Source organism: Sesamum indicum, linkage group LG13 (genome assembly GCF_026168435.1).
Source record: "Sesamum indicum cultivar Baizhima isolate 11 linkage group LG13, ASM2616843v1, whole genome shotgun sequence".
Classification (NCBI taxonomy): domain Eukaryota; kingdom Viridiplantae; phylum Streptophyta; class Magnoliopsida; order Lamiales; family Pedaliaceae; genus Sesamum; species Sesamum indicum.
In genome coordinates, this window is record NC_142669.1 from 6,397,188 (window position 1) to 6,414,335 (window position 17,148).

General features: G+C 43.8%; 2 protein-coding genes across 2 annotated transcripts; both read left to right on the forward strand.

Annotated features, from left to right (window-relative positions):
* Window positions 1-854: 854 nt before the first annotated feature.
* LOC148784439 (uncharacterized) lies at window positions 855-6,922 on the forward strand. Its single transcript, XM_088876828.1, has 7 exons — window positions 855-2,423; window positions 2,829-3,081; window positions 3,510-4,155; window positions 4,291-5,058; window positions 5,212-5,342; window positions 5,403-5,626; window positions 6,836-6,922. Exons 1-7 carry the CDS (start codon window positions 855-857, stop codon window positions 6,920-6,922), a joined length of 3,678 nt encoding a protein of 1,225 aa, XP_088732954.1.
* A 7,832-nt stretch (window positions 6,923-14,754) lies between these two features.
* LOC148784440 (uncharacterized) lies at window positions 14,755-16,691 on the forward strand. The gene is made up of 3 exons (XM_088876829.1): window positions 14,755-15,389; window positions 15,750-16,278; window positions 16,479-16,691. The coding sequence occupies exons 1-3, from the start codon at window positions 14,755-14,757 to the stop codon at window positions 16,689-16,691; spliced, it is 1,377 nt and encodes a 458-aa protein (XP_088732955.1).
* The last annotated feature ends 457 nt before the right edge of the window (window positions 16,692-17,148 follow it).

A 17,148-nucleotide genomic window follows, 5' to 3' on the forward strand; every position in this document is an offset into this window, starting at 1 on the left:
AGTGTTCTCTTACTTTGGAGAGTTATACACTTGTTTTAGCTTTTGTGAAACCTTTGCTTTGTCAATCTAGTCTATTAGATTGGTGATTCAAATTCACATAGCCTCCAATTTGTGCTCGACCCAAGTGTGTCGTTGTGTGGATTGGTTTACTCATGCTCGTGGTTGGTTGAATGTTCTAAGTAGTAGGTCACGTTCATATAACGTGGTTGACTATTTACATTCCTCAGGTCACGAACCACTTTATCCATTTCTAGCCTACGCCGTAAAGATCGGGCCACCCATTGTCAATACCATATCATGTGGTATCAGAGCCTAAGTTGATACGGTAGGCTTTCTTTATTTCATTTGATTTACCTTGAATCTTTTATCTACCACCACAATCTTCCGTACCTCCCCCCTGTTGTTATATTTAAAAAGAAAAAAGAAAAACAGCAAAAAGAAAAGCTCAAAGAAAAAGGAGAGCAGCAAAAAAAAAAAATAGAAACAAAAAAACAAATCGTTCATCACTTTACTTTGCTATTATCTTTGTAAGCCAATTGTCTTCATTTTCCCAGTTATACCGAACTTCTTTAGACCTTTCTCTAGCTACGGGTGAGTGTGAAGCGTCCACATACGCATACTTGGTTGAGAAAAGAATTGGCATTTGTGTTTGAGTCACTAGATAAAGCATTGAGTTTCACAAGAGCTTAGATTAGAGAGTGTTGAGTGAAGTGAGACTATTATTGAGAGCCAAAAGTGTGAGCCTATTAAGTGAGGAGTGAAACACGAGGGGAAAAATAAAGAGAGAAAAAAAGAGTGTGGCAAGAATTTGGTGAGGTTCCTATAAAAACACAAAAAAAAACACATTTTACTAAATGGCGGAAAATCGAGATAAAGGAGTTGCTCAAGCAAGTGATGACAACAACTCGGGACAAACGATGCAAGGTGGGGTCGATGCATTCCATATGCAAGCCTTAGTAAGCCACTTTGAGAAGTTGCTTGACCGTAAACTAGAAGGACTTCATGAAAGATTGGATCAAGTAGAGAACCAAGTAGCCGGTCCAAGAGCTACAAATCAAAGACATGCTGTAAATCCACGTCCTCAACCCCCTATTTATAATGAGTATTTGGAGGATCCAAGCGATGGAGAAGAATATGAGGACATTCGGCCAAGAAGATTGAATCGGCCAAGAGATAGACCGAGACGACCTAGAGAAGAAGACGGTGGCCTAGGAGGAGTTAAGGTCACCATTCCTTCATTTAAAGGAAAGAGTGATCCCGAAGTGTATTTAGAGTGGGAGATGCGTGTCGAGCAAATTTTTTCATGCCACAACTACTCGGAGAGTAAAAAGGTAAAACTCGCAGCCCTTGAGTTTACTGATTATGCTCTTGTTTGGTGGGATCAGATGCAAAAGGAACGGGTTAGGAATGGTGAACGTCCCATCACAACATGGGAAGAGATGAGAGCAACCATGAGGAGAAGGTTCGTTCCATCCTATTATCGTCGTGAGCTTCACAACCATCTCCAACGTCTTACTCAAGGTTCTAAAAGTGTTGATGAGTACTACAAGGAGATGGAGATTGCCATGATTCGAACTAACATTATAGAGGACAATGAAGCAACTATGGCTCGTTTCTTGCATGGGCTCAATCGGGATATCGCCGATGTTGTGGAGATGCACCACTATGTAGAACTTGAAGAGATGGTACACCAAGCCATCAAGGTGGAACAACAACTCAAGCGAAGAGGACATTTGATGAAGACTTCTAACTCGTCGGCATTCGGTCCATGGAAGAACAACCCCAAGAAAGACACCCCTACTACATCAAGATTCAAGCAGACAGATCCTAAACATGATGACAAAGTTGCTACCAAAAAGGTACAACCTGAACCCAATTCTTCAAGAAATCGTGATATAAAGTGTTTCAAGTGCCAAGGAAAAGGACACATAGCAAGTGAGTGTCCTAACCGACGTACAATGATCTTCAACAATCATGGAGAGTTGGAAACCGAGGAAGAAATCACCGACAAAGAGGAATCATCAAAAGAAGATGGTGATGGAGAGTATGCCGAAGAAGGAGAATTGCTTGTTACTAGAAGAACCCTTAGTGCCCAGATGTTGGAGGAAGATAATTGCCAAAGAGAAAACTTGTTCCATACACGCTGTCAAGTTCATGGAAAGGTATGTAGTATGATTATTGATGGTGGAAGTTGTTGCAATGTGGCAAGTACTGAATTGGTTCAAAAATTAAGTCTACCTACTTTCAAGCACCACCGCCCGTACAAGCTTCAATGGTTGAATGAGTGTGGAGAGCTGAAGGTGACCAAGCAAGTAAAGGTATTTTTTTCAATTGGAAGATATAAGGATGAGGTTTTATGTGATGTTGTACCAATGAAAGCATGCCACATACTGTTGGGAAGACCATGGCAGTTTGATAGGCATGTAACACATGATGGATTCCAAAATCGTTACTCTTTTGTGCTTCGAGAAGAATCAATAACTCTCAATCCGATGACACCAAAACAAATTTTGCAAGATCAAATCTTGAGAGAAAAGAAAAGAGAGTGTGAGAAAAGGAAAGAGAAAGGAAAAGAAGAAAGTGAAAATGAGAGTGAAAAAAGAATGAAAGATTCAAAAGAGGGAGAAAAAGAAAGCAAAGTTGCGAGAGGAAAGAAAAAGGAGAGGGAAAAAGAAGAGAAAGAGAGTTTACTAGTTGCTAGGAAGAGTGAAATCAAGGAAGCTTTGTTTTCTCGACAAAACCTCATAGTACTTGTGTACAAAGAGGCTATGTTGAATTCTAACGACCTAACCTCTTCTTTGCCTAGTGTTGTTACATCTCTTTTGCAGGATTATGAAGATGTCTTTCCGGATGAGATGCCACCAGGTTTGCCACCCATTCGAGGGATAGAACATCAAATTGACTTCATTCCGGGAGCATCCTTGCCAAACCGCCCAGCATACCGTACCAATCCCGAAGAAACCAAAGAGATTCAAAGGCAAATCCAAGAATGGATGGCCAAAGGTTATGTGAAGGAGAGCCTTAGTCCTTGTGCAGTTCCGGTGTTGCTCGTACCTAAGAAGGATGGCACATGGCGGATGTGTGTCGATTGTCGAGCCATTAACAACATAACGATAAGATATCGCCACCCTATTCCTAGGATAGACGATATGCTTGATGAGTTAAATGGTTCAACTATCTTTTCTAAAATTGATTTAAAAAATGGTTATCATCAAATTAGAATAAAAGAAGGAGATGAGTGGAAAACCGCTTTCAAAACAAAACATGGGCTTTATGAGTGGTTAGTTATGCCATTTGGACTAGTAATGCACCTAGTACATTTATGAGATTGATGAATCATGTTTTGCGTGCATTTATAGGCAAATTTGTGGTTGTGTACTTTGATGACATCCTTGTTTATAGTAGGACTTTGGAAGAGCATGTAACACATTTAAAACAAGTCCTAGAGGCTCTAAGAAAGGAAAGGTTGTTTGGAAACTTGAAAAAGTGTGACTTTTGCACTAACAAAGTTATTTTCCTTGGTTTTGTTGTAAGTAGTGAAGGAATCACAGTTGACGAAGAAAAGGTCAAAGCTATTCAAGATTGGCCAACCCCCATCACTATTGGAGAAGTGAGGAGCTTTCACGGCCTTGCAAGCTTTTATAGGCGATTTGTGAAGGACTTTAGCACCATGGCAGCCCCATTGAACGAGTTAACGAAGAAGAATGTTCCATTCAAGTGGGGAAACACACAAGAGAAAGCCTTTCAAGCTATAAAAGAGAAGCTTACCCATGCACCTTTGCTAGCCCTTCCCGACTTTGGTAAGACTTTTGAAATTGAATGTGATGCAAGTGGGATTGGCATAGGAGGAGTTCTTATGCAAGGAGGTAGGCCGGTTGCATATTTCAGTGAGAAATTAAGTGGGCCAACACTTAACTACCCTACATATGACAAGGAGCTTTATGCATTGGTTAGAGTATTGGAAACTTGGCAACATTATTTGTGGCCAAAAGAGTTTGTAATACATTCTGATCATGAAGCACTCAAGTATATTAAAAGTCAAAGCAAGCTTAGCCGTCGACATGCAAAGTGGGTAGAGTTTATTGAGTCATTTCCATATGTGATCAAGCACAAGAAAGGTAAGGAGAACATTGTTGCTGATGCACTTTCAAGAAGGTATGTTTTACTTTCAATAATGGATGCTAAAATTCTTGGTTTTGAGCTCATCAAAGATTTGTATGCTAATGATGTTGATTTTGGTAAAGTGTTTGGAAATTGCAGCCCAAGCATTGGATGGGACAAATTCTATTTGCATGATGGATTTTTATTTCGAGCCAACCAGCTTTGTGTTCCTAATTCTTCTATTCGTTCATTATTGTTAAAGGAAGCACATTCTGGGGGTTTGATGGGTCACTTTGGTATTTCTAAAACTTTGGGAGTCTTGAGCGAACACTTTTATTGGCCAAAGATGCGTAGAGATGTTGAAAAGTTTGTGGGAAAATGCATAGTTTGTCATAAGGCAAAGTCAAAGCTTAATCCCCATGGATTGTACATGCCCCTCCCTATTCCTAGTGTACCTTGGGAAGATATTTCAATGGACTTTGTTTTGGGATTACCTAGGTCTAAGAGGGGGAGAGATTCTATTTTTGTTGTTGTAGACAGGTTTTCCAAAATGGCACACTTTATAGCATGCCATAAAGTTGATGATGCCTCTAATATTGCTAATCTTTTCTTTCAGGAAATTGTGAGGCTTCATGGTATGCCAAGGACTATAGTGTCCGATCGAGATGCCAAGTTCCTTAGCTACTTTTGGAAAACTTTGTGGGGCAAGCTTGGAACTAAGTTGCTTTTCTCTACTGCTTGCCATCCACAAACCGATGGGCAAACTGAGGTGGTCAATAGGACACTTTCGACATTGTTGAGAACAATTGTGAAAAAGAACTTAAGGAGTTGGGAAGAGTGTCTACCGCATGTCGAGTTTGCGTACAATAGGGCCATCCACTCCACTACTAAGTTTTCACCCTTTCAAATTGTGTATGGTTTTAATCCTCTTGCACCTATTGATTTAATTCCCTTGCCTTTGCAGGAGAGAGTAAATATGGATGGAAAGAAACGTGCTAAATTTGTCAAGCAAATCCATGAAAAGGTCAAAAGTAATATTGAGAGAATGACTCAACAGTACATGAACCGAGCGAACAAGGGAAGGAAACGAGTTATCTTTGAACCGGGAGACTTAGTATGGTTGCATCTTAGAAAAGAGAGGTTTCCGGACAAAAGGAAGTCCAAGCTCATGCCAAGAGGGGATGGACCATTCCGAGTCCTTGAAAGAATTAATGACAATTCTTACAAACTTGATTTACCTGGTCAGTATGGAGTAAGTGCTACTTTTAATGTTTCTGATCTTTCTCCTTTTTATGATGCAGATAATGAAGAGTCGAGGACGACTCCTTTTCAAGAAGAGGAGGATGATAGGAATATCGAGGGCGTCCAACAAGCAAAAGAAATTCAAGATCCAATGGACCAAGATTTAGCCATTGGAAGTGGGCCAATGACAAGAGAAAGGTTGAAGAGAATGCAAGAAGTAATTCAAGCCCAATCAAACTTAGTCCTTGCTAATGGGATCAAGTCACAATCGGAGGCCCAACATGTGAGCTTAATTTCATTAATTCAAGCCCAAGGAAGCCCACAATAGGAGCCCAACTCGTCCAAGTGCAGCCATGTGGTCAAAAGAGACCTTTCAACTACATTCAAAGTGCATTTATACACCAATTCTCGGATTCACATGGTCATGCATGGGTTTTACTCGGTTTTGACCAAGAATGCATAGTTTTTAGTTATTTTTGACCAAGTATTGAATGTACGTCCACCAAGGAGTCACTTGGGGATATGAAAGGTTAATTTGGAAGTGTTTTAGGCCTATAAAAGACACATACCAGCCATGCATGCGGGACACAATCGAAATATTCAAGAATTGATCTAGTTTATAAAATATTGAGTGTTCTCTTACTTTGGAGAGTTATACACTTGTTTTAGCTTTTGTGAAACCTTTGCTTTGTCAATCTAGTCTATTAGATTGGTGATTCAAATTCACATAGCCTCCAATTTGTGCTCGACCCAAGTGTGTCGTTGTGTGGATTGGTTTACTCATGCTCGTGGTTGGTTGAATGTTCTAAGTAGTAGGTCACATTCATATAACGTGGTTGACTATTTACATTCCTCAGGTCACGAACCACTTTATCCATTTCTAGCCTACGCCGTAAAGATCGGGCCACCCATGGTCAATACCATATCATATTGGGTGTTCTCTCGGTGTGCTCGAATCGTCTAAGATTTCTCTCCTTCCAAATGTGGTAAACACATGCTGCTAATAATGCATGATAGGACATATTGATAATGTGTTTACCCCTCCATTTCCGTGAAGCCCATCGAATGTCCATAGGCCAGTCACCATTGGGCCAAGAAAACCGTATCTCTCTCCGAATTGCTGTGAGACACTGTCGACTAAATCTGCACTGAAAGATAGGTGTCCATGTGTTTCTGTCGCTCCTTCGTCGCATAAAGCACAAGGGCCAAGATGGGCAAGCCATGGTTTGTCCGTCGTGGCCAACTTGCATTGGATAGCAAGCCATAAGATGAATAGATGTCGTGGAATCTTGAGAGATACCGAAAGTAGTGAAGACCAGTCTACTTTCTGTCCTGGTGGGTCAAATAACCTATACAGTGCCTGGGTTGTAGGTTGCCCATGCTTGAACCTCCAAATAATGCGGTCCTCCCCTCCATGTATAGTAGGTAAGGTATGTGTGATTTCCAAGCATTCAAAGCTGGAAATTTACTAAACATTCTTTGATTTCACCAGTTAGCCACTGAGTCTCTGTTCTCTGTGGAACATCCCTTTACGCTTGTGAGCTACTGGCATTCTACCCAGTCTCGCTTATGGCGCTAATTCTATTCCCCTTCGGTCGAACCAGAGGGTGGAGAGAAGAGAATCTTATCATGCAGCATAGAATGAAGAGGTGCAGCTGTCTGAGCGATAGGAAGCAAGCTACCTTCAGACCGAGGAGAGGGGATCCCAAGGGAAATCTTTCAAGAAGAAAGCACTAACTCATTGGATGTTGACATTGCTGGCTTGAGCGGACGCAACTGCCAAGCTGAGAAGGAATCCTATTTAGCCCTGCCGATCCTAGAGGACTTCTATCAAGGCTTAAAACCGGATAGCTTGTACTAGCCTAAAGGACTGCTAGATTGGAACTCCCGGAGAAAGGAAAGAAAACTCGACTGTATAGGATCAATGGTGAGTACCGAGAGCCAACTAGTCGTAAGAAAGTCAATCTCTTAGGGGACCTAAATGAAATGGAAGTCAATCCCAAGAAGGCATGGACCAAATCTTACACCACCTCAATTACATCGACCCTTATTCTCTTTAAACCAACCCTTAAGCCCTTCTTTAAAGCCTAAACAGGACTTCTCCCTATTCTCTTTCGTAGGGAAAGGAATAAGAGTCAAAACTGAGGCTAAATACCGCTCGGCAAAGACTATGACGGAAAGGTTTGGGTATTGGCGTTGGGGGATAAGCCCGAATATGATCGACCAAAAAGCCAAGGTTCGGAGATTCCTCGCCAAGGTCTGAAGATGCTAAGGGATCTGAAAATGCTAAGAAATAGGGAAAGGGGGTAAGCCAGAGGATGACGCTTTTAAGTTATTCCAGTCTAATAGCATTTATCTATGCCCTTTCCATTGTAAGCTAAGAAAGTAGACATGCCGGAAAGAAAGCTAATCACTTCAGGTGAGCATTTCCAGCCAGCTATGCAGCTGTTCTGGTGGAAGGTTTCTTTCAGTATTGTAGTTCAGAATAGACCTTCTTAGATTATGTACCCAGGGGTGCTAATGAGAAATTGGAAGACCTACTACGGACGGCTTTGAATAGTCACTATATAGTTGTCTTGGCAGGGGATTCATGCCATAGCGTATCGGTTCGTCTTGCCGGCCTTACGAACCTATTATTCTTTCCCACCGACACTTCTCTTCTGGCTTGATTTCAGGCTTCAAGCCGGGCCCATGCTATGTCAAGTCTAGTTAGGTCCTCTCACTAGCTAAACTCTCAAACCGATACGGAAAGATCGGATTCTTCATTCATGTCATCTATCCCTATCGGTGTCGTCGGGTCTTGCTTGGAGCTTGGTATCAATCCCTCCTGGTGGCGGGAAGTAAGATGAGGGGGAAGCTCACATTTGCGCTAAAGACAGAAGTTTGGGCCTTATCGATCGCCTTCTTGATTCTTGCATTTGGTTTAGTCAATCCGACCGGCAGAATGCACTTGCTTTCTTGTAGTTTCTTAGTCTCCTTTGATTGATTCGTAAACCAATCAGAACAACAACTGAACAGAGGAAAGGACACGTCTATGAGGCTTCCTTTTCTTACTCTAGGTCTCTTTTCTTAGGTAAGGCTTAAGGGGCGTAGCGGCCTTTGCCCCCATTCAAGCCCCTGGGGTACTCAAAGTCTCCCATGTTTTTTCATGATTCTCCGAAGGGCGAGTCCGAAGAATGTGAGTTCTTTCAGAACCTTAGTTGCCACACCAACCCTCCTTGATCTAACCTGATGGGTGTTTCAGACCCCTAATATGATTGGTTTTTCACCCTTTCCCCTACAATAAACACAGCTCCTTGAAAGCTCTCGACTCTGGGTCAAGGCAATTTCATCCTGAATCCCTTGCTCCATCTTGCCTTCTCCATCGGAGGTATAGGAGTGTCAAGGGTCATTACATTTACAACACACTTCTTCTCCCCGATAACATCATTTATATGGATTACATATTTATTGGAACTGACTTAGCTTCCACTTTCTCAAGGTGAGCTTCGGCTTCGTTTTCTTCGTCTTAGTCCATCTGCTCCCCCGCCCTCTGCCTTCCTTTTATTCTACTCTTAAAGAGTGCTATATGAAGCCACCTATACCTATATAGGGCTTCCTTCTCTTTCTGTCTGTCGGGAAAGTAATCCTGTTCATTGAATCTCCCTCTTGGCTGCTTTCCAGAAGAGGAATGTTGTTAGAGAATGAATGAGAGGGGGAATTCACTCACCGGAATGCCCCTCAGAGAGCTAGTCCAGTAAAGTTAGGAGGCAGGGTTGTTTAGAAACCATATAGCGGGCGATAGGCAAGAAAAGCATTCATGTGATGAAAGATGGGTTATATCGAAGAATTATGTCCAAGGAAAGGACATTTGTCACTGACAATGACTAAACTCTTTTCCTTCTGCTTTCGTGCCTAGCGATCCTGCTGTTCTTGCGGATGAACCGAAGCGAAGGTACCTTTCTTATTACAGTACGCTCTTTCCACCGGTTACTACTTGCTTTGCAAAGGTATTAATCCCTTATCGCCCTGTACGTATCGGTTTACTACTTCCGAAGCTAGGCCTCTTTCCCCGGTCTTTCACTCTCTGAAGCGCACTATGGACTCTCGTTCTTGACTAGTTCACCCGCCTTTCACCCATTAATAATAGAATATATTATAGCTATCTTTCTCCGAGCTCCTATGAGGGATTGATCGTCATTCTTTCCCTATTTCCCGTTCAACCGTAAGGACGTCAAGAGCCGCTTTCCTAGTCAACAGATGGGAGACTCTCTCTGGCTAGGCTCTCCAAGGACGAGCTTGGATTATTACCAAACGGTACTCCTTAACGGAACACGGGGAGTGCTGAAATGGAACAAGCAGCTTGCAAAAAACCTCTACTGCTTATTCTGGTTTACATGTGCAATTATGACTAGTTACTGAAAGGGTTGAAAAGTCTTACCTGATGGCTGAGACGACGCAGTTTCAGTTTAGCTTAGCAGGAATGGAATCGTCACTCACACTCTCCGAATAAACGCCATTCTTCTTTCCCGTCGCTGCTTACGCGGGCAAGCAAGTTTCCATACAGAGAAGAAGGCAAGCCCATAGTACTACAAAGAAAATAAATCCGTTTGATAAGCGCCCTGGAACTAAACTCGAATCCAGTTCTAGTGAGCAATGAAACTGATTTTCATCACGGTTCATAATCCGAATCCTTGCCCGAGGGAATAGATAGGAAAGGTGGAGCAGTTACTTGTCAGACTCTATACAAAGTCAAAGAAAGGCAGAACTCAAAAAATAGAGAATAAAAAGTTCTGAAAGAGGTCCAGATGGTGGGGCTGTCCAAAGATAGGTGGGGTACGAATCCTTAATAGAACCGATCTCATGCTCACGTCCAGCCTTCTTCCGATCTCTTCCTCCAAGCTCCGGCCCCTTGTAGGGATTAGCGGCTTGACTAAGATTAGTAAAGGGGCATAGAAGCTCGACCAAGAGAGAACGAGTTAAATACACTTTACAAACAAAGGTACGAGCTACATACGAGGAGAACGAACTACATATATGGAGTGAACCGAGGAGGTACGGACTATCTCTTCCATAAGAGGAGGAAGAGGCCATTATCACTATAGTTTAAAGGTCGGGCTCCTCTACGGCGGAATCTTTCACTGCAGCAGTCTCTCATCCCGTGTTCACTGAATTCTTAGGGCTTTCAGTCTTCATGCCTGATTTGGGCGAATAGTTAGTCTACCCAGTCTCTCCGCTACGCCCCTCGCTTTTAGGAATTCTTTAGTAGGCCCAGTCCGTCTAATCTAGAATTGCGGGTGGGATTGTCCTAATAAATAGGAAGGGGTATGGGGGGATCGTACAAGTCAAGTTTTCTATAGGCTTAACCCACCTTAAACAAGCTTTAATAGGTAATCAGCTTATCCAAAAGGGAATCTTCTGTGACGTAAGTTAGCCGTTTAGTACTAGATCGCTTCACACCTGTCGCCTCTTCGTAAGGCCGCATTCTCCGCTCCAAGTCTAAGGAGAAATTGGTCATGACGAACCCCATATAGAATAACTTCTCCTACTACGGACCAAGGCGCAAAAAAAGAAAGAAGCGGGAGCATTTCTCTCCGTAAACGAAAAGGAAGCATATCAATTGTTCTCATTCCCCGGAAAAGTGGTCAAGCCCTTTCTACAAAAGCTAGGAGCGAGCCTTCAATCGAGTGAAGTAATTTCCATTTGTGTGGCACGAGCGATGTCAAAGTCAATCTTGTATCGAGGATATGCGGATGCGGTTGTGGAAGCATCTCTGAGAACCTCAACTGCGAAGTCTAGTCTAGCTTTCTTTGTCGAATAGTTCGTTCCAGTTTAAGCTTTCCTCGCCCGGAAGTCCTATGAGCTGAGCTACGTGCCTTCTATCCGTCCCCGTCTTAGTCGAATACCTTTTCATTCCTTCCGCAAGTAAGAAATTCAATGAGACAAGTCCCTTCTTCGCTATGCGAGACTGGCAACAAACAAGGCTTGTTGCCTTTTAGTAGTCAGGAAATGAGACCTCGTCAACTACTTAGTCTTCTGGACAAAGAGAAAGCACAACAACCTTGATCTGCGGCTTTGAACCGATTGGAGAGAGTTCTAATGATCGTAGTGTAGGCCAAGCTGGGAACTCAATGAGACTTTCCAGCTAGGGATGGTGGGTTTATTTTTTGGGTAAATGTAAATTTCATTAATAAAGAGTAATGGTACAGTACAACATGTGATCATCAAATGGTTTCTCCCTCAACCCAAGGGATACGCCATAATCTATACAATGCTCGTGTACTGACTGACGAAGTTAAATCAACGCTAAGAATCCTCTGCCTGACGTCATCGACAATTAGGATACTCAATGTGGCCGGTGTCCGCTCAGTGTGTTCAAATCTCCTCAAATTTCTCTCCCTCCATATGTGGTAGACACACGATGCAAGTAGTGTACAGTAAGCGCTATAAATAATGTGCTTACCTCTCCATAACCGCGTCGCCCATTCAATATCTGTTGCCTAATCCCTGTTAGGCCAGTGAAAACGAATCCATCTGCGAATCTCATTGACGACTAAATCTGCATTGGAAGAATAAATGTGAATGAGATTCTGTAGCTCCCTCATCGCACAATATGCATACCCCCAGGTGAGATAGCCATGATTTGTCCGCGGTAGGTAGTTTGCCAAGGATTGCGAGCCATAAGATGAACGAATGACGAGGAATCTTCAAGGAGCCTGAAAGTAGTGAAGACCATCCTACTTTCGGCTCGGGGGGATCAAATAATCGGTAGAGGGCCTGAGTAGTAGGTTTCCCTTTGTCACATCTCCACACCACCCGATCCTCACCTCCAAGAATAAGCGGTAGGTTATGTGTGATCTCCAAACATTCGAAGTCCGTGATGGTAGGCCATTGCCACTCTCCTGCTGAAATCATCGAACTGAGTTTTGCAGATTCTTCAAGTCTAAGATGACGTGGACCACGAGGGAACCGCTCAATAAGTGGACCCAAGTGATGCCACGGGTCCTGCCAAACAAAGAATCTATCTCCATTTCCAATCTGGTAATCCACAATAGAGCGAAGAAAAGGACGGAGCCTGAGCACTTTCCGCCATCCCCAAGAACCTCCATGTTCACGGACAGTCCAAATTGATGTGTCCCGTAATCGGTCTTGGTAAAGCCATTGAACCCAAATGGATGTCATGTCACACCGGATAACATCACATAATTTCTTGCTCATTAATGCGTGATTCAAGGTAGAGATGTCCTTGAACCCGAGTCCCCCCTCATCTGTCGGTCGACACACATCTTTCCAGGCTACCTTGGCGTAGCCACTAGACGTCGTACCCTTCCATAGGAAATTCCTCAACCTCTTCTCAATTTCATTGATAACTTTCTTAGGTAGTATGAATGCAGATACCCAGTATAAGCTCAATGTTGAAAGTACGGATTTGATGATTTGTACCCGCCCAGCATATGATAACGAAATCCCTTCCCATCCAGTAATGCATGCATCGATTTTTGAAATAAGAGGCTGACAGTCAGAGATAGACAGTCTAGAAGAGATTAAGGGGAGACCCAGATACCTCATCGGTAGATGCCCCTCTTGGAAGCCCAAATCTCCAACATCTGATCTTTCAATTCTTGAGCCGAACGGGATATGATTAAGTGGCTTTTTTGAACATTCAGCCTAAGGCCCGACACCTCCGCAAACCAGTCCAATCCCTCCTTGAAGACTCTGATGGAGTCAAAGTCAGCTCGACAGAAAAGAAGTAGGTCATCTGCAAATCCCATCTGGAAAACCTTGGAACTCTCACACTTCAAATGATAGGTGAATTGCATGTCCTGCTCAAATCTTCTGTGAACACGGGGATGAGCTTACAAAGCCTACAAAACTACCTTCATTACTGAAAGAGGTTTTTAGAACTTCATTTGAGGATGGTGGTGCATCCCTTGAGCGCTCCATCAAGCAGTTCTTTCCGGCTCCTGTAGAAGATGACATTTAGTGCTCGCCGGTCCACGGGCACCTCTTCGAGTTAATAACCAAATCCTCGTCTTAGAGCTAGAGCTATGGAGTGTGAAAGAGAAAGTATAGTTGGTTGTTGGAGTTCCTCTGAGCACACAAGACAGAGTGCCATCCGGGGTTTCGGTTTCGTTAGCATCATGCAACAGAAAAGAAGGTAGTACTTCAGTCGCCTCCGATTCCATAGGAAGCGACCATAAAGTGTTGGAGGGGAGGCATGGGATCCCCTTTTTTTGGTGGGGGAGAGGAGAAGTGTTTGCTAGCGGCTCCAATCAATGCCCAGGAGCAGAAGCGCTTTCTAAGTGTTTTCTCACTTGGTCGATCTGGCAGTTCATTTCAGTTCGGTGGCTAAATAGTTAGCTATCAAGCTGGTGGGACTGGAACTCAACCAGCACATGATTATCCTAGTAAAAGAGCGAATGTGTTTTCTAACTGAACCGCCAGCGAGAGACGTGGACAGTGAGGTGGCGATCGGATCTGGGGATGTGGACGATGACGTGGAGCCCAACTCAGCGGCTGACTTGGCGCAAAGATTGGATGTAAGACCGATGTTAGAGTCTATCAGAAATGGGTCTAAGCGCTGGAAAACTACCGCGGTCGGATACTTTTTGGGGAAACGCCCGTACTTTCACCATTTGAAGGAATATGCGTTATCAGTTTGGCCGGGGTTAAGAGAGGCAACTGGTACTACTAACGGTTTCTTTTTCTTCCAGTTTAAGTCAGTTGCAGATATGGAAGATATTATTGAAGGAGGGCCGTGGCTATTTCAGGGGTAGCCTATTGTTCTTCAAAAATGGGAGCCGGGAATGGTACTGAGGAAACTTAAACATACACAGGTTCCTGTCTGGGTCAAATTGCGCCACCTTCCGGTGGAGTTGTGGACGGAGGAGGGACTCAGCATAGTGGCTAGTGGAGTGGGTAAACCTTTATACCCAGATGCGATCACGAGAGCATGCACGAGACTGGATTTCGCTCATGTATGCGTTATGCTGGATGTGAATTCGAAAATGCCAAAGCACATTATTATTATGACACCTGATGAGGAAGGAGGAGAAGTACCGTGCAAAGTTGATGTGGAGTATGATAGCTACCCCCGAGATGCACCAGCTGTATGACATTGGGACACTCAGCCAAGGAGTGCACTGTCAACAAACCCAAATCTATCAAACCACCGGTTAATGTGTATGTACCCAAAGTGGGAGCACTGCGAGGCCCAATGGTGACTGAAAGAACAAGAGACCACCCAACACCTGACACTGTGGCGAAGCAGACAGAAGACCGTGGTACCCGTCCAACTGCAGCGGGACCCAGTCGGGAAGAGAGAGGTAAAGAGATTGTTACGTATAACTCTTTCGATGCGCTACAATTACTTGATAGTGCAGTAGGTTCATCAAGGGGTCCTAAGCGAAGCAACCCCGTACCTGGGGACCCATGTTAAACCTTGCCATATGGAACGTACGTGGCCTGAACAAGAGGGATCATCAGCTAGCTGTCAAGGATATCATTGCTGAGTTCAGGTTACACTTTATTGGTCTCCAAGAAACACGTGTTCGCATTAATAACTGTGCTAGTATACAATCATTTTTGATACCTCATTGGAAATGGTTTATGGATTATGACAATATTGGAAATCGGATATGGATTGCTTGGGATTATAACTATACTGATGTGGATATTATTGAGGTGGGAAACCAGTTTATACACTGCCGTGTCACTATTAGAGCATTACAAGAGTATGTTGATATTACTATTGTGTATGGTGCTACTGAGGTCTCTGATAGGCAAGAATTATGGGCCTCTCTAGAATCCTTAGCTGTCCAATGCATTAATATTCCCTGGCTGGTTGGAGGTGACTTCAATGTAGTCAGGGATCTCAGTGAGGTATGTGGTACGTCGGGAGATATAAGAGTGGCGATGGAGGAATTTAATACGTGCCTACAGAATACTGCGCTTTTGCCACTACCGATGGAGGGTGAATGGTACACATGGCATAATCGTAGTGCTAGCCCTTGCAACCTGTGGAAGCGACTTGATCGTATGCTAACCAATGATACATGGACTTTGCGGTTTCCATCAGTATTCTACCAATGCCTCACTCCACGGACATCGGATCACTCACCGATGGTGGTTAATGGGGATAATTAGCAGCGATTTGGAGGTATGTTCCGGTTTGACAACTTCCTTACTCTATCACTAGATTATATTCCTAGCTTGCAGAGTATATGGCAGCAACAAATAGTGGGAGTGCCTATGTTCTCAGTCACCCGCAAACTCAAGGCACTCAAACCTATTTTTCGAGAACAGAGGAGAAATAAAGGGGATCTTTCTCACAATGTTGAGTTGGCAAGGGGGTTCCTGGAGCAGGCCCAAGTGCTGGTAAGCTCGAACAGATAGGATGAGCTTATTCTTCTGTTGGAGCACTGCAGTCGGCTTGTGTATGCTAAGGCGGCCGAATTGGAGAGGATCATGCTGCAGCAGAGGGCAAAGATGGAATGGATGAAGGGTGGTGACCAGTGCTCCAGAGTGTTCTTTCGTAAAATTGCCCAAAGAAGGACTGCTAGACGGATCATGCAAATTAATGATGCCCAAGGAATTACAATTACGGAACCAAATGCAGTCATACATGAATTTATCTCCTATTATCAATCCTTACTAGGGGGAGACAGGCGTCAGAGGGTGATGGACCTTCGGTTTCTTCGACCTTGGGCGAGGCATATCATAACAACTGAGGAGGCAGGCCACCTACTTGAACCATTCAGTGCAGAGGATATAAAAAAAGCTGTTTTTGACATCAGCGAGGATAGAGCACCTGGACCTGATGGGTATTCATCAGGATTCTATAAAAAAGCATGGCTGGTGGTGGGACAGGAGATAACAAAGGCAGTACTGGATTTCTTTTCTACGGGGAAGCTTCTTAAACAGATTAATAGCACAATATTGACGGTTATCCCCAAGGTACACTCTCCCACATCTGTTGCAGATTTTCGCCCTATCTCCTGCTGTAACGTACTTTATAAAATCATTGCTAAACTTATTGTCCAAAAATTGAGTGTGATATTGGACAAGATTATCAGCCCCTGCCAGGCAGCGTTTGTCCCTGGCCGGAGCATAGGGGATAATGTTATGTTAGCACACTCTTCACTGGTTACAATCAGGCCCGACTCCCACCGAGATGTGCTTTGAAAGTTGACATTCGGAAGGCGTATGACACTATCGAATGGGATTTGCTGCTATCGGTGCTTCAGCTTTTCAGTTTCCTAGAGACTTTCAGTCGATGGGTTGAGGAGTGTATCAGTTCACCTTCCTTTTCGGTGGGGATGAACGGAAAGCCACATGGATATTTTGCGGGTGCCAGAGGGCTTCGATAGGGCGACCCCTTATCACCATATCTCTTCGTCCTTGTGATGGAGGTTCTACATATGGGAATACTACAGCTGATCGAGCAGGACATGAACTTCGCATTCCATTGGAAGTGTGACGATCTTAGAATCTTCCAACTGGGGTTTGCTGATGACTTACTCCTATTCTGCCGGGCCAATACTCCATCTGTTCGGGTCTTCAAATCCGGATTAGATAGATTTGCTGATTGGTCGGGGTTACGCCTCAATGTTGAAAAAAGCCACATCATCATATCCCGATCAGCCCAGAATATACGAGAGGAGCTACTTGCGGTGTTGGGGTTTTAGGAAGGCCACTTACCGATGAGGTATATGGGTCTACCATTGATCTCTTCTCGATTATCTATCGCCGACTGCCAACCATTACTGAGTAAGATCGATACACGGATCAATGGTTGGGAGGGATTGGCACTGTCATATGCTGGCA

Bases quoted from the DNA above. Each gene is read 5' to 3' on its own strand.
- LOC148784439 (XM_088876828.1), top strand. From the start codon at position 855: ATGGCGGAAAATCGAGATAAAGGAGTTGCTCAAGCAAGTGATGACAAC. The intron at 2,424-2,828 runs GTAACACATGAT...TCTCTTTTGCAG, and splicing joins CATGGCAGTTTGATAGGCAT to GATTATGAAGATGTCTTTCC. The intron at 4,156-4,290 runs GTATGTTTTACT...CAAATTCTATTT, and splicing joins GCTGATGCACTTTCAAGAAG to GCATGATGGATTTTTATTTC.
- LOC148784440 (XM_088876829.1), top strand. From the start codon at position 14,755: ATGTTAAACCTTGCCATATGGAACGTACGTGGCCTGAACAAGAGGGAT. The intron at 15,390-15,749 runs GTTTCCATCAGT...GGAGCACTGCAG, and splicing joins AATGATACATGGACTTTGCG to TCGGCTTGTGTATGCTAAGG. The intron at 16,279-16,478 runs GTACACTCTCCC...GGTTACAATCAG, and splicing joins TATTGACGGTTATCCCCAAG to GCCCGACTCCCACCGAGATG.